The sequence below is a fragment of the Myotis myotis genome, unplaced genomic scaffold (genome assembly GCF_014108235.1).
Source record: "Myotis myotis isolate mMyoMyo1 unplaced genomic scaffold, mMyoMyo1.p scaffold_m19_p_5, whole genome shotgun sequence".
NCBI lineage: Eukaryota > Metazoa > Chordata > Mammalia > Chiroptera > Vespertilionidae > Myotis > Myotis myotis.
The window spans coordinates 5,351,311-5,371,703 of NW_023416357.1; the positions used below are offsets into that span (position 1 = coordinate 5,351,311).

At 42.7% G+C, this 20,393-nt stretch overlaps 1 protein-coding gene across 1 annotated transcript in view; it reads left to right on the forward strand.

Moving 5' to 3' along the window:
- The window catches only part of LOC118656806 (sperm flagellar protein 2-like), a 34,376-nt gene extending 18,866 nt beyond the window's left edge, over positions 1 to 15,510 (forward strand). Inside the window, exons 5-9 of the mRNA XM_036310464.1 lie at positions 232 to 296; positions 5,108 to 5,294; positions 6,553 to 6,741; positions 12,200 to 12,387; positions 15,321 to 15,510. Coding sequence (XP_036166357.1) covers positions 232 to 296; positions 5,108 to 5,294; positions 6,553 to 6,741; positions 12,200 to 12,387; positions 15,321 to 15,510 — 819 coding nt within the window. The remainder of the gene's footprint in view (positions 1 to 231; positions 297 to 5,107; positions 5,295 to 6,552; positions 6,742 to 12,199; positions 12,388 to 15,320) is intronic.
- The last annotated feature ends 4,883 nt before the right edge of the window (positions 15,511 to 20,393 follow it).

The following is a 20,393-nucleotide window of genomic DNA, read 5'->3' on the forward strand; positions in this document are numbered from 1 at the left end:
CTAAATGAGTCAGGTTAAGCAATTTTCATATTTTTTAGGTATATTTAGTCCAGAGTAGAAGTAACATATCAGAATCTTAGAAATTTGCTGGAGTGTGGCTTTTCCGATCTCACTTCCTAATTAGCTTGAGTTAATAGTGCATGTTACCTTGTAAATTTGAATAAATAGGGTATGTGGCAGTTTTCAATGATTTTTAGAGGCAGAAAACTGATAATGAATTTTTTTTTAAAGGATGTGGCCAATGAGATTAAGGAATTTGAAGCATTACTAAAAAAGGATCTCCAAGCAAAAGAAAGGTGAGTTATGAACTATTTTAATAATCACAAAACTACATTCTTTTTAAGCTGTAGGTTTTGAATATTTGGAATAGTGTACCTGGAATAGCTGTTCCGAAGACCTTTTCACTCTGTAGATGCTTCATTATGACAGTACACGAAAGAATATAAATGACTTAAAGTTCAGATTAATGGTTCATTAACAACTTTTGTAAAGTTCAAGAGGGAAAATGGCTATTATAATGCGAAGTTCAATTATTTTTCTATTCTCTGCTTAACATTTTCTAAACTAAAATTGTTTCAAGTTTAAGTTTGTCACAGTAAAACCTTTATTAGATGCTAGTTGGTTTCTCATGTGTCTCCTCAGCATTTAACACAGGGATTCAATAAAGAGTTGTTGAATCAGTTTGTTGACCAAATGTCACTAAGTCAGTTTGGTGACTTTCTTGAAAAAGTGCCTGGTTAATGGGCTTCATTTGCCCAAAGATAAAGATCTTCTATTGGGGGGTTCATTGACTCACTATAACTGATTAAGGACTGTGTATAATATAGGAGCAGCTTGAGGTGTTTTTCTTTTTTTTATGTAAACTATCAAACTCTACTCAATCTATAGAATTTAAATGTATAGACTGAAATAAATCTTTGTCAAAGAAGAAAGGCACAAGTTATATACTTCAGTTCCATGTTAATATTTCTGAGGGAAGGAAACAGTGTCAGATGAGGAGGAATAAGAAAAAGCTAGGAAAAAGTGGTGCAGAAGTCAGATGTGGCAGGAAAGTAAAGCCGATGAAGAATGTACGCAGTACTTCCCCTCCCACCCTCTGCAGAAACTCCCGGTGCCCAGCCGTGGTTCCCACTCCCGTTTTCCAGTGCTGCCCCGACTCCATGAGAAAACACAGTCCATGCCCACACACCCAGGTGGCCGCCGCCTGAACCCACCACATCCACCTGACTGGCTCATGAAACCACTGCATTTCTCCCAACTCTTTCACTCACCTCACCAGCCACACACTCTGGAGCAGGGGTCCTCAAACTTTTTAAGCAGGGGGCCAGTTCACTGTCCCTCAGACCGTTGGAGGGCCGGACTATAGTTTAAAAAAAAACAACTATGAACAAATTCCTATGCACACTGCACATATCTTATTTTGAAGTAAAAAAACAAAACAGGAACAAATACAATATTTGTATTTGCATGTGGCCTGCGGGCCGGGGTTTGAGGACCCCTGTTCTGGAGTGATAAACACATGACATCCACCAGCACGGCCATCTTGGAGTACTTTGTTACTTTCTGGTGGATGGTGGTCTCTGTGGCCCCAGGGCCAGCTCCTTTCCTAGGACACCACACAAGTTAGCAACCAGAGGTGGCACCAAGCACGGCAGCATCTCCCATCCCCTGCCCCAGCATCCATTCCAATTGATTCGTGACCTTGCCCTGTCGGTTAGATGATTCAAAGATCATCTCTGTATAGCATGGCTGCAGACACGCACCCTGCTTTCTGTGGCCTTCGCTAACTGGACCTGAGACTCGGTCTCTCTACCAGTTAGCTTTGGAAACCACCAGACAAGAGTGGGTTGAAGTAGATGGATGTTTACTTCGTCCTTGTGTCACAGAAATCAGAGCGTAAGCACTCAAGGTGTGTGTTGCAGCTCCAAGGTCCTCAAGGACTGAGCTCCTCGGTGCCTTTTGCTCCACTGTCCCCTTGTGTGGTTTGCATCCTCACCGTCACATGCACAGATGGCTGCTGGAGCTCCGGCCACTTGGCCCATGTTCCAGTAGCAGGAAGGAAGGCAGGCAAAAGTAGCTATCTCCAGTCTTAAATGGCTCCTTTTATGAGCCTCTCCAGAAGGCCCATATAACACTTCTGCTCACATCTTATTGGCTGGAACTCAGTCACACTGTCCTACGCAGCAGAATGGGAGGCTGGGAAGTGTAGTTTTTGGCTAGGGACATTGTGTTTTTCTGAATAAAAGTTGGGCTCGGTTTGGAGGGGAAAAGGAGGGACATAGCAGTGCCTGTCACAAGTCCTCTCTCTGCAAGAGCCTCCTCTTCATCTTGCTAGAAATTTCCCCCTGGGCACCATGAATATGCACCTTCCCTTCTCGGAAAGGCAGGATAGGGCCCAGGCAGCAAGAGCCCCTAGACCAGTCCCCCCTCACCGTGACCAGCCTCATCAGAGATTGAATGTCCCTTCCACGTGCTGCACAAAGAGCATTTTCTCTGATGGCCCTAAAGTGGAAAATGTTGGGAAGCCCTGGGCTAGAGCAAACCTTGAAAGAAAACCAAGGCTATGGTACAGCACGGTCCTTCGGAAGCCTCTTTTGCAGTCGCTACTTTTTTTTGAGACATTCTGAATTCTTAGCTTAGACTCTAGCATGCTCTGGGCTCATTGTGAAACCGTACCAGTTGCTGCCCGAAAGCACTGCAGTCCTCTCCCAGCCAGCTCCTGACAGGTCCTCGGGGATGTCACCTCCCAGTGCTTCTTGTTCCCCTCGTGGAAGAATAAAAGGTCTCAATGGGAGCAACACAAGGGTTCCCAAGGCTACTTCTCCCTCACATGTGCGTCTTTACTTTTTAAGACAAAGAACAAATGTGACCTGCTATTTGCTTCTGTAGCTGAGGTTGCTGGCTGCTGCAACATGACATTTGGATTCACACATTTCCCGTCGGTTCTTCCTAACAAGCTGTTTTTAATATTTACAAATTTGGCCAAGGTTCCTAGTACTAATAATTCACACATATCCTAACTCTATGGAAGCCTGGCAAGCAGATAAAAAGAAAACATAATTATTGCCCTCAAAAACCCATATCGAGTAAAATGAATATTCATTTAAGGAAGTATCATGTAGCTTTGTTCAGACCTTTATTGTAATAAGACAACAGATGGATGGGTGGATGAATGAACTGACTGATAAATAAAGGAGGGAAAGTATATTTGCTATATTATTGGTAGCATAAATACATTGTCAAAAGAGCCATTAATCCATGCTCAATCTAGGAAAAAAATATTTTACACAACACATTTATGTAAAAATATGGCAAGAATTTTGATGAATGATCTAAAGAAGTTATGTTACATAATTTTCATAAATACTTAATTGTACTAAATCTTGATATATAGATTGGGATAAACTTTGTCTTCATTACTGAGACTTTGACAGCTACTCAATTTCTGCTCAGCAACTTTCAGTGACAGAATGAACTGAAGGCTGAGCCCCTGCTGATAAAATAACCAGAAATTTAGTGTGTAATTTTAAAAATTATATCACACGTGTATTATACTTCTTAGCATATCATTTGAAATTTAGCAAACATCAGCTGCACGGCAGGCATACAAGGCCTACGTACGGAGAGGTGGAAAATTGGATACTTTTCTTCTGTGCTTTTCTTATGTGCTCAGAGTTCAGCGGGGAGCAGCAAACCTAGAAATAACGAACTATAATATAATGTGATCTGTACTCTAACATGCAGTTACTGCCTCATTGAACATGCACTAGCTGTGCTTTTGCAAGAGTACCTTTCTCTGTATGAGAATTGATGACCATTTAGTTCCTACACACAATGATAATGTGTCCTGTCTTTTAAGTAAAATTGTTATATTTTAAAATAAATACACTAATAATTTATAATATTAAAAACCATAATTATTCCTAATATTAAAATTCATGATTTCTTGGCAAGCCATATTATGATATATCTTATACCCTTGTTTTACATTGTTTATTTTTCATTTTTTTTTATGAGAGATGGCTTTGCTCTTTTTAAAAAATATATATTTTTATTGATTTCAGAGAGGAAGGGAGAGGGAGAGAGAGATAGAAACATCAATGATGAGAGAGAATCATTGATTGGCTGCCTCCTACATGCCCCACACTGGGGATCAAGCCCACAACCCAGGCATGAGTCATGGCCAGAATTGAACCCAGGACCCTTCAGTCCACAGGCCGACGCACTACTCACTGAGCTAAACCAGCTAGGGCCATTGTTTATTTTTTAAAGAGGTATGAGGATGGGAATTGGTTATTTGATCCTTATAGACATAACAATACATCTTCTAATGATAACTTTTGAAAGAATCTAGCAATTCTCTTCTAAGACACCATCTGAGTGTGTGTGCTTTGTGTTGGTGAGACCAACTGTCCTTGAGCCTTTAATTGTGGACATGAGGTAGGACAAATCCCCGAAGTAGGTCTCTTCATCTTGGGTCTCCAGGACTTGGTGGAGAAGCTAGGTCAGAACTGTGCCTGTGAGTGTGGCATGATGAGCAAGTCAACATTCAACTGCAGAGCTTCCGGCAGGAGCTGGGCCACCGCCCTCAACAGTCTGATAGTTGGGAGGTCCTAGAGCAGCTTGCACGTGCATAGGTGAGAGAGAGTGGCAGTGGACAGAACCACCCTGGAAGTACTCTGTGTCCTGGTATTAGTATGCCTGTGACTCCCCTGACACTTGGGTTGCCAATATTGTGCTACTGTTGACTCAAAACAGGGGAAGCAAGAGGCCTAGAGCCAGGAGGAAGAAGAGGCAGAGACATCCAGAGTGTCTGGGTAGAGTGAAGATCATGAGAAGTGTAAGAACAAGGAGTTGATGGGCCTAGAGAAAAGGCGACGCTAGGGACCCCCCAGAGCTCGAGTCCAGAAAAGGGGGGAGGCAAAGCGGAACCTGTTGACCACACTGAAGTGTCACACTGAAGCTCTAGTATTCACTCTCATGCTTATAATGATAAATTAGCAGAGGGCTCCGAGGGCCCTTCTCCCGAGTTCTTCCTCCGTGCTCACAAGTAGTGGCCTGTGATCATACTATGTTTTGAATCTAAAATAAAAACTCTTGTCCTCAGTACACCCAAGCCTTCTTTAGATTCAGCAGCCCAGACAACTGCCGATTTGTTAAGCACTTACTCGGATGACGACTACATTAAAAAAATCCAAAAGCGCCTCAAAGAAGACGCGTTTGCACGAGAGCAAAGGGAGAAAAGACGCCGGAGACTGTTAATGGACCAGCTGATAGCCCACGAAGCACAAGAGGTTAGATATTTGGATGTTGGTTAAATGATACTGTTGGAAATGTCGCAAAATGCAGTCTTTCATATGCACATTATGCGTATCTTATGTATCATCTGCCACTCTGCCTCAGATATCAATGGGACATCATAACATCACTTAGTGCTAAAAGGTTATTTCCCACTTCAGATTCACATTTACCTACATTTTTACATAATTCCCCGGTTCAAGTTGTGGCATTTGCCGCAGTATTGTTGTTATTTGTATCTTGATTCTGAAAAGGTATGCAGTATTCCTCTCATAATCACATAGTGGGAGAAGTGGTGTGAAACTGTGTCATTAGTGATGTCATATTTGCTTCTTAAATAATTGGGTTATTGAGTGTTAAATGGGCAACGCCAATTCTCAGGTATTCTTTTGACATTTCCCCGTTAAGGACTTGAATTACCTCACCCTTCCACATGATGTCTCTGTTTAGACAAGTGAGAGAGCTCCAAAGGGCTCTGGAGATCACCTTTCACCTAAACCCCTCATTTTACTTGTCCAGAAAGAGACCCCGAAAATCCGAGTTGCTTGCCTAGGACACACAGCGGTGCATGGGCCAGGGCCTCTGAATCCCAGTTCCATGCTCTGTCCACTATTCACTTACTGCTTCCCCTTTAATTCTCTGAAAGAGAACCAAGAGAATGCATCTGCTTTGTGTTCCAGATTGCAACCATTACAATCTTCTAGGATAAGCTGTAGGTCCTTTCTCCTTAGCCTCTTCCCCGTCTTCCTGTTCTGTTCAGTTTTTGCCTTTCCTCACTCAATAGGTGTAGAGATGCCCCTCAGGGAACTAATCAGATCCGCCATCTGCAGCCAGATAGCGCCTCTATTTGTTTTCACAACTAGCATTTCCGTTAAGAGTACCTACAGCACAATTCCACGTTTCCGCAAACATACTCAAAATTGAGAATCAGATCCCTTGTTTATAAAACCTTGAAAACAATCACCTGATTTTTTTTTTTCAAATTTTAAATGAGGCAATAATTTATTTAAATAATAGGGAGCTATACTAGTAAATCCGTAATGCCTCTTCTAGATACCCAGAGTATGCAACCTTGGTTGGAAATTTTTTATTTTTATGACTTGATGTTTGCCATGTTCAAATTTAAACCAAGTGGCGGAAAGTGATGCAGATGACTGCTATACCTTTTCCACACTGTTTAAGCCAGGGTCTTAGCCCAGTGGGAAACTAGGGCATGACCTTGACAGTAACTGGCTCCCCCAATGGTCTTCTCAGGAGGCTTACCGGGAGGAGCAGCTGATCAACCGGCTCATGAGGCAGTCCCAGCAGGAGCGCAGGATCGCCGTGCAGCTCATGCACGTCCGCCACGAGAAGGAAGTCTTGTGGCAAAACAGAATTTTCCGAGAAAAACAATATGAGGAGAGGCGACTTAAAGATTTCCAGGATGCTCTCGATCGAGAAGCGGTAAACAATATCTCCCTTAAAAATCTTTCTGAGGTTACTTTTGCTTCTTCCTACCTATCAAGGTAAACAAAGCTGTAGGCATGTGGCTGCCAATCAATGATCTCTCTCCATTATCTCCCCCTTTTTACTTTTGTACAACTACAGTGAAAACGCACACAGCATCTCCGTCCTTTACCCTTCCCCTTTAGTCTTGATTCTGCAGATCTTACCGCTCTCCACAGTCCTGTGGCTGCGTGGACACTGGCCTCTGTGTCCTCTTCAGGAGCGGAATTGCCCGGATAATCGTTCCATTCCTCCTTTTCTGACAAGAGTGACGCTGAGCGGATCGAGCGCACTTGCTTACCCTGGAAATGATGTGTTTAGCTCGTCTTTCCAGGTGCCTGTTTGTAGAGTACATTCGCCTCACAAGCCCAGTTAATCAGGGGCAGGATAGTAATGTGGCTGTAGCAGTGCCGGTCTCCCTGGGCTGAGAAGCGTTCCCTCTCCTCACCTGGGATGGAACAGCCTGCGGAAGGTTGGGCCACGGAGGCCGCGGCAGCCTCAGAGACAGGGATGTAACAACCGCATCCCTTCCTCCAGGGGATTGCCCTTCCTAACGCTGAGGCATCTGCTCCCCGAAGCCCCTCCCTTCGAGATGGCCGGGTCCGCAGCTTGGATGTACCCCCTCCTCGATCAACAGTGGCTAGTGCACAAGGAGGGAGGAAATAAAGAAGAGTTGAATTTTTCAAGGGAACGCTATCACCTTTTCTTTCCGGTAATATCCACTAAAAACACCAAACATCCCTTGCTTTCTACAGCATTATCCCTCCCCTTTGTGAAGGCACAGGAAGTTGTTAAAATTAGTTTTTAACTGTTCTTGTAGTTGTGCTGTTATTTGCGGTGGGAGAATTCGATAAGTACCTTTACATTTATTAAAAACGTTAAAGTTTGTTCACGGTGCGCTTATGAGCGGTTGGTAGTGCCTCATACTGTTACTGTGAGTGGGATGGACTCGCCAATCCCATTCCTGGCCAGTCCTGTTGAGCACAGCTGAGAACACTCCTGGCTTTCCCCCATTTCTCTGGCTGCTTAGCCCCTGCTCTCGTGTAGGACGTTCTCCTGGGATAGCGAAGCATTCACGGGGTCCTTAAAGCCGAGTCCTGCCCCCCACTCCCCCTTCTCTCCTCTGTTGCTTCCTCAGACAGTCTCTTCCACGGCCACAGGGTGTAATTACTGCAACAGACATGGGACGCACGCATCTATGTCTCCGGCCTCTGACATGTGCATCCATGTGTCCAGCTGCATCCCTGACCTCTCTCTTCATACATCTCACATCCGCATCACACGTTAAAGTCAAATTTATGACCCATGTCTCTAAACTGGTCTTTTTTAAGGTTCCATATTCCAACCAAAGCTCAGGCCCACTTGTAGTCTGATTAATCCTCACTCCTCCATATCCCAAACATCACTTAGTCCTGCTGATTTCAGGGACTAAATAAAAATCTCTTCAGTTTGCCCATCTCCCTCCATGCCAGCACCACCCCCCCAGCTCCTCCTGCTGCCAGGTCTCCTTCCTCTACGTTTGCTGGCTATGCATTGGCAACCACAGCTGGCGCGTGCAAGATCATAACATTATTTAGATCTTTCAAATCGACCTCAGCTAAACTCCAACAGCTCACCGCTGCCCACAGGGGTGTACAGTGGCCAGGTCACGGGGTCAAGTCATCAGGGAAACGTGTCGGCCACCGGGCACAAGCCCAGCCTGTTGCCATTGAGACTCAGCTACGCCAGCCCACACGTTGCCATCAGCACACAGGTCTCTGAGGAGGCCGTGCCGGCCTCTGTGGGTCCCTCACATGTTCCCCTGGGAGGTTTTGCTGCTACCCAGGAGCTGCAGGGGAGTGGGGTACACCCTTTCTCTTTCTCCGTGTTCTCAGCGCCTTTCCCTCTGTCCTCTCGGAGTAATTCAGACTCACTTGCCTCTGGATGTAGCCTTTAAAGTGAGGAGGAGCCTCCACCAGTTTCATCTTTTCCATCTGCAGAAATTCCCTAATGCAGGACTCAGTGAGACTTCGGATAACTTGTTAGAAATAAAGAAAGGAGAAAATTAGATTGAGCTTATACAAATTGTCTGTCCTGCTCTCATCCCCTCCCACACTGCTCTCTGCGCTGCAGCCAGGGGAATACTGGTAACTCAGATGTGACCACAGCCGTGACTCACACTAAAGAGGACCCAGCTTTGGCTTCCTGCCCACCACATCCCTGCTCCGACCTGTCCCCTCCATCCCCTGGACTCCAACCACACTGGTCTCTCGGACCCTGAAGAAGCCACTTCTCTCTCTCTGCCCTCTTCCCACCTGCCTTTCCCCAGCTAGCGGTCATCTTGCAGAGCCCCTCACATGGCGTGTCCGGGTCAGGCTGCTGCATGGACCCTCACACCCACGTCTCTCCCTAGTGACGCGTATAGTGCATAATTGTCAGTGGATGTGTGACTTTTTGTCTCTATTTCCATGGATGAGAGTTCCGTGAGGACAGGGACCATGTGTGCCTCTGTTAATACTGTTTCCCCAGGGCTTAAGCCAATGTCTGGTAAAATGAGAGAGAGAGAGAGAGAGAGAGAGAGAGAGAGAGAGAGAGAGAGAGAGAGAGAGAGAGAGAGGCCTGGAGTTGTGCACATTATTTAGGAGTTTTTGTCTGTTTTGTTTTGATTTTAGATTGCTTTTGCTAATCTCTTTAAGACAATTGGGTGTCTATTAAGACAGTTTCTGATTTTAAATTCCTGGCCTACTATTGTTTTAACAATAATCGAACACATTAATATTTAACATTTTTTGAGCATTTACTTTGAGTCGGGCATTGAGCTCTGTTCATTGCATGCTTATGTACCCTCACAGTGGCCGTTTCATGTGGCCACTATCCTTTCCACATGTTATAAGGAAAATGAGGTCTAGAAGCTCAGTCACACAGCTTCTCAGTGGCGCGGCTGGGAGCAGGCCAGGTCTGTAGACTCCAGAGTCCGAACGCACACCACAGGCTTCCTTTGCTCTTTCCTTCTTTCTTTTCTGGGGCTGCAACCCACTTTGCTGTGATGGGACAGGAAGTTACAGTGAGTTTAGCTCAGGGTCCGGGGTGGTAGTGTGGGTAGAGGTAGAAGACTAGGTAGCTAGAAAGATGGAAGAAAGACATGGAAGGGACTTGGAAGGGGAGGGTAGAGAGATGTGGGGAAGAGAGAAAGAGGAGACTGGGAAGGAGAGAGGGAGGGAGGGAGGGAGGGAGGGAGGGAGGGAGGGAGGGAGGTGTACCAGGTGAAAGCTCGCAGCAGTTCTCAACCTGTAGATCGAGACCCCTGAAAATACATCCTGCATATCAGATATTTACATTACGATTCATAACAGTAGCAAAATTACAGTGATGAAGTAGCAACGAAAATAATTTTATGGTTGGGGGTCACCACAAGATGAGGAACTGTATTAAAGGGTCGCAGCATTAGGAAGGTTGAGAACCGCTGCCTAGGGACAGACATGGCCCTGCTGCCCTCAGGTTTGGTTTGATCGCACCCTAAGTATTCCAATATTTCCAGGCACTCTGTAGTAAACCAAGCTCATGACCCATTTTACTGTTACTTTCTCCATAAATTCTCTACTAACTACTGTTCTCTCAGATTCCTCTCTCCAGAACTCTTCATGCTTCCTAAAGCATGCCATAAAGCTTTGTACCTCAGCTGTTTGCTTTCTTACAAAACAGGACCTGCAGAGCAGCACGAGGATAACGCATTCTGCTGTCACTCCTCAGCCGGCCACGGGGACAGGGCTGGCCTCAGAGGCCACACAGCCCGGCCCCTTTCCCAGCAACAATAAAACAAGCAGGACTACAATAACAAGACAAAAGAACCTCCCATTTGGTTCAGCGGACAGTCACAGTTATTGCCATGCCTTTAGTCCTGTGTGAACAGCATCATGATAAGGAATATTTGCTGTGACAAGACGGTTCAGTCAGTTTTCCTATTCATGGCAAATCTTCCTAATACAGTGGGGCCTTGACTTACGAGTTTAATTCGTTCCGTGACGGAGCTCGTAACTCAAATTACTCGTATGTCAAATCATTAAAGTGAACTAGTGAGACACGTGATGCTGGGCTGATGTTGTGGCGTTCACTGTGACATTCGCTGCGCCAACTAGCGGTGGGGTATCTGAAGCTGGCTCGTAACCCGAATTTTAGCTCGCAACTCAAAGCAAAAAATCAGCCAAGAGACGGCTCGTATCTTGAAAAACTCCTTAGTCAGGACACTCGTAAGTCAATGCCCCACTGTATCTGCGCTGTCCACAGAGGGAGAGGGAGGCGCAGGCCCTGATTGGCCCAAGTTCACAGCTAGTACTTGACCCCTGTACGGAACGCGGGGCTCAGATCCCATCACAGCGCCATCCGGGCCCAAGCTCGCCTCCGTTTTGCCCTCACTGGGTCACGGCACAGGAGGCAGGTCTTGTTTCTGGAGCCGGTTAGCACAGGATAGAATGTCTCCAGGAGCCGGGATAGCTGCTTGAAAAGCGGTATTTGGTCATGCTGAGTTCGACCTTCGTACTTGTGTGAAGAAAGGGTTTTTTAAACAAACCAATAGTGCAAACTGAGCTGAGGGTAATGACAAACTGCTTAAGCACTTCGTTGCTTTCTGCAGAAATACATGTCTGTAGGCATGAATGTTATCGATGCATTAAGGCTGCGACAGCAGCAGGTTTTGTTGATGTCTAAGCACATGTAACATTTGTCGGCAAATGTGCGGTATTTTCAGGTCAGCATAATCAGGGGATTTCCAAAGGATTTTCTACATCTAAATCAGTATTCTAGAACTTCCCCACGAAGGGCACTGGCCGAGCAGGTGTGTCTGAGCAAGGCCCTTAGACGGGTACAAAGAGGACAGACGTGCTTGAGGTCTAGCACTGACGTGCCTGCGTCTTTTTTTTTCTTTTAATGTTGGTTTTTTTAAATTGATTTTTTAGAGACAGAGGTAGGGAGAAGAATAGAGAGATAGGAACACATGTGCCCTGACCAGGAATGGGACCAATGACCTCCTGGTTCATGTGGCTGTACTCAGCCACTGGGCCACACTGGCTGGGCAAAGGTGCCTGTTTCTCTCTCTTCCCTGACGACTTGAAACCCGTGAGATCAGGACTTCGTTTAAAACACTTAAGACCCAACTTATCATCAGTCCGCTTTGGGCTTTCCCTGATTAGCCCAGTTTCGTCTGTACTCGATTTTGCTGATCAGTAAGCTTTTAGGGGAGTGTTTCCAAACTTGTCTTTGCCATCATTCTCAGTATTTAACGTGTTCATGAGAAGGGACTCTATCATTTATTTTTTCCTGGTGTAAAAGGAGGTTTCATTCTATTTAGAGATTTATTTCTGTTATTATCGAAATGAAGACATTATTTTCTTTTCAACCGCTGCCCAGTCACGGTGATTTAAAAATGTCTGCGTCACCCTAGGCTTTGGCAAGACAAGCCAAGCATGAGTTTGAAGAACAAGCCATCAGAGAGCGGGAAATTCACGAGCAGATCGCTGTGGAGAGAGCACAAGCCCTCTACCAGAAGCACTACTTAGCATGCACAGAGATTTTGGATCAGATACTTGACTTGTCCACAAAAGTGGCAGAATACCGGCTTTTGACAAATAAGTAAGTCTTGTTTCCTTAGAGTTAATACAATAGAGACACCCCAGAGAATGAGAAAGGTTACGATTGTAAAGCAGACACTGGGTGGGGAAGAGAGAAAAATGTTTCATGAAAGGAAGGCTGAGAAGTGGGGTCCAGAGAACCTGGATACTGACTTAATTCACCCCTGACTTGCCTTATTTAACACGCACTTATAGGTCTTTGACATTTAAATGTGTGTAAATTTACTACAATTTACTAAGACAACTATGATAATTTATTTGAAATACTCAGGACTTCCTAGGAGACGGGAATTGTTTAAAGATTCTTTTACTAATAATTAATGCAATTTATAAGAAAATATTGAGCAAAACAAGAAATATTAAGACTATGCCAAAATAAGAACAAGGGAAAATCTAAATATAAGTAGAAAGTTAACAACAAGGGGATACACTGAAGCACAGTTATATGGGCAGCAGGTTTGCCAGTTACTGCAACTGAGCTACAAATTTTATCTGAGTTTCCTGGTGGCCAAAGCAAAAGGGAAACATATATTATTTCTATGTCAAATAGATGACTTAAAAACCCACTTACAGAGCACAACTCTCTCGCAAGCTCAAGACTTCCTATATGCATTAGTTTGATTATTGTAGCATTTCACGGAGGCATATACTAGTCTTCCCCTTACTACTCTTAAGTCCTGCTTCATGAAAATTAATATAGAGGGCATATTGCCTACATGAAGCTATTTTTATTATAATTTTAAAAATACATAAAATTTTAAAGTTCCAGAAGTATTGATATATAGAACTTTTAGGGAGGCTTTCCTTTGAAAATGTGTCTTTTAATTGCAACTGAATAAGATAATTGCACATGAACATGGGTGGGCAAAAGTAGATGTGTAGTTGTGAGTACTCAAAACAGAGTTTAATTCTTCTATTATTTATTAATTATTCTATTACTTATTTGTATTACAACAGTACACCTGCTTTTGCTACCCCCTGTATGTTAAGATTTTTTTTTTAGTTTACATGATTAACAATCAAGATAAACTGATTTTAATTTCTCTATATTCTGCACTAAGAAAGATATCAGTATATATATTTTTGGTATCAAGCTATTTATATGAACTGACTTTTGTTAAGACTGCTCCTTAACAAAATTATTAATATTCAAATAGTAGGCTATTAGTTCAATAACTGCAAGATTAAGTTTGGGCAATATATAATTCAATGATTTAATTATTTACTTCATCATAGAAGCCAATGACACTTTGATAATTCTGGTGTTATTTCTATGCCTGAGCTTATTAATTTCTAAACTTCCATCTCTCCATAAAGCAATCTTTAGCAACTATTAATATTTTATTCATGGAAAACATGATTATATTTTAAATTGTAACTTTAAATACTACTTTTTATTGTGGTAAATAAAGAATGTACCACTCTAACGTTTTTAAGTGCACAGTTCAGTGGCATTAAGTACATTCACATTGTTGTGTCCCATCACCAGCATCCATCTCCAGAACTTCCTCATCATTCCAAGCTGGAACTCTGGGTAATTAAACAATAACTCCCCCCTCCCTCCTTCCCCGGCCCCGGAAACCACTGTTCTACTCTCTGTCTCTATGAATATGACTGTGCGAGGTCCCTCGTGTAAGTGGAAACATGGGGCATCTGTCCTTTCCTATCTGGCTGATTTCATTAGCATGTCTTCAAGGTTCACCCATGTGGTGCCATGTCTCAGAATGAAATACATGAACTACTGCTGGTTACGTTGTAATTTCAAGCTACTTTTAGAGAGCTGTATCTGCGTCATGTCAGTCTCTTTCCTTCCTTGCCCGCTTCATTCAACTTAGAACTGTTGTCCCATCACTCTGTCTGATTACCTCCTCTAGGCATCCCTCAGATTTAAATAGAAATAATTACTGATAAATCATCTTAAAGGTTAACAAATGTTCAGTGACAATAAGACAACCATACAGTCGATCTTTCTGTTATACATTAATATGAAAATATGTAAACCAACTGGCTTCTTAAAGGGGCCTTGAAAAGTATTCCACCTGTTCATTTTGTATAGGAGGGCACTATTGCCAGAGCATTTAAATTATTTCCTGAAATCACACAGCCATTTAACAAAACAGCTGGGAATAAAAAACCTAAGTATTACGATAGTGTGAATCATTTTGTAATATATTGTTCTTAGTTCATAGTCAGAAAGTTTGAAGAGCAGTGTCCTTAAGTAACGTTCATTTATTCAAACCTACTAAGCCCCAGACATTTTATTAGGCTTTAAGAATTGCCCTGGCCGGTTTGGCTCAGTGGATGGAACATCGCTCTGTGGGCTGAAAGGTCCCGGGTTTGATTCCGGCCAAGGGCATGTGCCTTGGTTGCAGGCACATCCCCAGTCAGGGGTATGCAGGAGGCAGCTGATCGATGTTTCTCTCTCATCTATGTTTCTAACTCTCTATCCCTCTCCCTTCCTCTCTGTGAAAAATCAATAATAATAAAAAAAAAGAATATAACAGCAAGTTGGAATCCCTGGTCTCAAACAGCAGACCCTGGAGAATGTATCCTATATAATAAAAGGGTAATATGCAAATTGACCCAACAGCAGAACAACCAGTTGCTATGACACGCACTGACCACCAGGGGGCAGACACTCCATCCAGGAGCTGCCTCCTGGTGGTCAGTGCACTCCCACAGGGGTAGCACCACTCAGCCATAAGCCAGACTAATGGCTGGCGAGCACAGTGGCCTGCCTCTACATCAGTCGGACATCCCTGGAGGGCTCGTGGACTGCAAAAGGGTGCAGGCCAGGCTGAGGAACCTCCCTTCCCCCCCAGTGCATGAATGTCATGCACCGGGCCTCTAATATAATAATAGAAAGACTATAGTTTAAGGTGTACGTATGACTAACCGTTGATTCATCTCTACCTTTTTTTTCTTTTGCGATAGTCTGATTCCACATAAAATTATGCATGATTGGAAGGAACTGTTTTTTCATGGAAAGCCCATTTATGAGCAAGCCTCTATTAAGGATCTGCCAGCTAGGCCTTCTGCAGAGCAACTTACAGAAATGGAGAAAAGGGACTTGCTAGACAACAATGATTATGAAGAGTATAAGGTACGAACAAAAATGGAGTAATTAAGATGAATGCAACATAATAAACATCCTGTTAACATTAATTTTGTGATATTATTTTATTCTTATTAATAAAAATGGGATTTTATGTTTGCATTTTTCCCTTGGTTTAATGTGTAGTAAAATACTCATTTGTAAATGCCTAACTACATATGCTCTATTACCTGTTACTCCCAGTTAATATTATGAGTGGTCTGAAAATAATCAAGCAAAGTACATTGCCTGGGCAGATAAATTGCAGAATTTTAAAATGTTTTTTTATCAATCAGCATTTTTCTTTGTATGAGCTAACTACCTTTGCTTAAAAAAACCCCTGTTAAAGGGTATTTCTTTAAAAAAATGTATCTAAAGATATATTGTTCTTAGTGGCAAATGAAAGAGGAGAAGGTCTGAGCTTTATGAGTAGCATAGATTTAAACAAAACTTTATTCAAAGATTTTTTTGTATTGGGTGCCAATTGTTTTCCTCAGATGAGCTGCTGAAAAGCCTTTGGGGTTAGACAAACCAAGGGCTCATCATTGGCACTGCCATGTGGTAGCTGTGAGACCACAGGCAGCCACTCCCTTAGTGTCAAAACTGATTTGTGAAATGGCAATAATAATATACCTACCTTATTTTGTTGTTGTGAAGATAATACATTTAAAAAGTGTATGTTTTTATTAATTTCAGAGAGAGGAAGGGAGAGGGAGAGAGATAGAAATATTAATTATGAGAGAGAATCATTAATTGGCTGCCTCCCTGCACACCCCGTTCTGGGGATAGATCCCGCAACTTGGGCCAATGCCTGGGCCAATGCTCAACCATTGAGCCACACTGGCTGGGCTGAAGGTAACACATATTGAACATTTAACCAAGTGCATTGCGTGTTGGATGCAAATAATACATATCAGTTTATTTCCTCACCACCTTGTACTCCTCACCCAACTTCATCTCACCTTTAGGAGGAAACTGTAAAATTAATAGCTATTGGATAGAAGTTCTGGGTTGATCAGCAGCAATGGAAGAAAATAAGAGGCTTTTTATTATTAGAAATATTGAATTAATTCCAGAAGGGCAATAAGTGCAATATGAATGATTTGGCACAATCGTTTGTTGAAGCCATCAAGTACTCACTAAATAGTTGTTGAAAGGATGCATGAATGAAGTAAATGAATGACAATGAACCGGGCAAAGTGTAAAATAGCACTAGTATGTAAATACTGAAAGAAGATAAGAATATGCAAAAAGGCAAGGAAAGAAAATGAGATTATGAGAAACTAAATGTACACCATATTTTAATTGGATGCATCTGTATTTGTATTACTAAGAGAACTGTTATTTATTAAGGATTGAGTAGAATCTTATGGGATATGTGTGCATATTTTATTTCGTTTGACCATAGAATATACTAGACGTAGTGTGTCAATCTAAAGTGCCATGCTACAAAATAAGATTTTTTGACAATATCGAGTTATGAAAGGGATTTCTTTCCACTGTAAATTGTCATTTTATTTGACAGATCTATAATCATGGAATATTGATTTCTAACTTATTTCTTAAATAGCTCTACTCTATTCTTGCTGTTCTCATAAATCAGGAGACCGGGTAGCCTGCAGCTTAGCGAAGATTTGTCTTTTTAACTTTTTTTTCTTGTTTGGGAAATCATTACCACAGGAACACGGTCGTCTTACCCACATCCTTTGTAGGAAATTGTAAACTTTTGTTAGGTGTGTGTGTGAACGTCTGGCAGGGCAGTTTATTGTGTTTATAGCCTTTACTGTCTTTCGGGAAATGAAAATTACCTTAGGATTTCTGATTTGTGTTTATATACTTTGCTCCTTTTGACCACATGATGGAAAATAATATGCAGATGTTATACATTAATCCTTCTCTATTGTTAGCACTTCTTTGTCTCTTCGGGATCTTGTTAACTGTTCCTGCCTGCAAGCAAAAAATAAATGTTTCAACTTGTAAAATATATTATTTGGCTTAAGGGGGACAACACAGCCTGGTTTAGCTGAAGGGAGCAGCTGTCCATACTTATCATTGCTAAATTTGCTCAGCCTTTCTAGTCCTTAGGGATTAAACGCATAACTTAGAAATTAGTCTTCCAAAGATTTGCCTTCTTAGCATACTTTATTGATGCCCATAAACACCATCCTTAAATAACTAATATCTCCCAGTTTTGAGCCCACACTTTTAAAGCTCTGTTAGAGAACTATCATGCTTAAATATTTTAAATATTACTCCTAGAAATTGGAATGAAACACAATTTTGCTCATGTATGCATCATATGTAGCTGCCAACAATTTGTCTCTTATTTCTTTTTTTAATATATTTTTATTGATTTCAGAGAGGGAGAGAGAGAGAGGGAGAGAGAGAGAGAAAGAGAGAGAGCGAGAGACATCAATGATGAGGGAGAATCATTGACTGGATGCCTCCTGCACGCCCCCCACCAGGGATCAAGACCAGAATCAAACCCAGGACCCTTCAGTCCACAGGCCTATGCTCTCTCCACTGAGCCAAACTGGCTAGGGATGTCTGTTATTTCTTAACATTATTTCCTACATCATCACACTCCATCATCCAGGAATGGCATGGCCAGAAATACCATTTGCTACCACTCCTAGGGAGGAGGCAGTAACAGCATCATGGAACAGCCGGGCCCCTCTGGGATTCCCAGGCAACTGCCACAGGAAAACAACGAGCAGGGAAGAGCCCTGAAAACCCAGTGCACCCTGCGCAGCAGGCGAAGCCAGGAGCCCAGCCTCTCTAGCTCTCTGGAGGCACGGTCCTCACACAGCAGCCAGTGGTTCTCAATTACGCACTGGACTCCGCCTGGTAAACCCCAAACTCTCCCCAGTGCAAGTCCTTTTCAGGAAGTCTCCGCCACAACACACTTGGCAATTTGCAGAGCTCTGCTGTGCATGCCAACAAGCAAGTGTTAGTTGGAATTCCCCCAATTTGAAAGAAGGGTATTTTGTGTCCAGTATATCATGTTGTTAAGTTGACCAAAGTTTTGTCATTGTTATTTTTGTTTGAAAAATTACTGTGTAAGCTCATGATCACTTGAGCTTGTTGTGGTTGGGCTGACCCTAGAGTGTATGTTGTAATGCACATACACTGTTGGCTTATGATATTCTACTAACTAGATTTTATGATGCATTTGTATATATTGTGGTTTAACATTCATGCTCCTGTCACTACGCCAGATGTATACACACCTTCTTTCTCAGCAGACCCCCAGGTTTGTTTATACATTGTTTATATATTTGTTTATTGCCAGGTCCTTTTCCACTGGAGAATAGGAATGAGGGACTAAATCAACCATGGGGTTGCCTTCCTATGTCTCATCTGATTTGTCTGACTGAGAGGCTCCAGACACTGCCTTGTTCTTACTCTCAACTCCAGCCTTTAGTATTGACCCAGTGGCTTCAGACTCAGCTTCTAAGAGTGGACACGCCAGCTTACCCCTGCCTTGCTCCCTGGCTTCCCAGTGAATGCCCTATTCTTCATAGCTTATTATTTAATCAAATTTTCTTATGGGCAGAATATCAATCTGAAGCCTGTGTCACTCAAGTGAAGTCACTGGGTAACTGACACAAGCACAGTGATAGATTTTAGTAGCAGGTAAGTGATTGTAAATACCCATTTTTTTTAAAAAAAAAATTTATTTAAAAGATATTTATTGCATTAGTCAACTCAGGTTGCCACTGTAGACTGGGTGGCTTCAAAATATAGGAATGTATTTCTCACATTCCTGGGAAATCCAAGATCAGGGTGCCAGCAGATTTAGTTTCCTGGTGAGGACTCTCTTCTAGACTTGCAGGCGGCCACCTTCACACTGTGTCCTCACATGGAGCAGAGAGAGAGAGAGAGAGAACTCTGGTCTCTTTCCTTTTTAAAGGACACTATTCCCATCATGGGGACCCCCACTGTCAAAACCTTATTGCCTAATTATCTTGCAAAGGCCCCACATATGAACTGTAGAGAGACACAATAGAGTCCGTAACATACCTGTTTACTCAGGACACTTATGAGATACCTCAGAGTGCAAGCTTAGGTAATACCTCAAGTGCAAGACTCCTTGAATTCAAATGAAATGGCTGTTTCATCGCTTTCTTTTTTTGCTCCTTGCTGAAAAAGAAGTCTTAAAATACCTTTTTTACTATGAAGATATGTTTGTATCTTCTATTTTGAGCATTGTGGGAGTATAGCTTACTTTTGAGTGAGCAGTTGCTTACATGATGGAAGTTGAAATAATCTGTCAGACCTCCTACTTTAAAAGTTCTGTTTGCCATTGTACCTGCTGCCACACATTATCACTTCTTTGGATTAAAACATAAGAGGCATCTGCTGATACACAAACATTTCCCAAGATAGGTAACAAGAATAACCATCAGCCTCTAAAATAGGAGCTAGGAAGGAAGGTTGGTACTGAAAGGAATATTCCCACCACGGTTCTAGTTTCGTTTTTATGTTATGCACTTAATGGCTCTATTTGTTTAGAGCTTTGTCTCCAGCTCTCTAAATTCCTCCTGTACTGGTCAGGCTAGCTAGCCGGCTTTTCCAGGGTAAGGCCCCATTGTGTGGCGGTGTCTTAGTGGGATTACCAGTAGGTCCTATAGTACTGATTTATGGTAACCAAACATAGTGATACTGATTTACAAAGTAGAATATTCATGTATTGATTTTCAAAGGGAGCTGTAGTTATCCTAACCCTGTGGTTATCAAGAAACAAGGCTATCTTCCAACTATTATTGGCCAAGGATTTCAGAGGACTTGGAGGGGGTTTGGCAAGAGGTCTTGAGTCTAAGGAGTAGAGGGACTAGAAGGGGCACTTTGGTCATGGGGCCCAATAAATCTCAAGAAACTTGAATGGATCCAAGAAAGTCTTTGGATTTTGG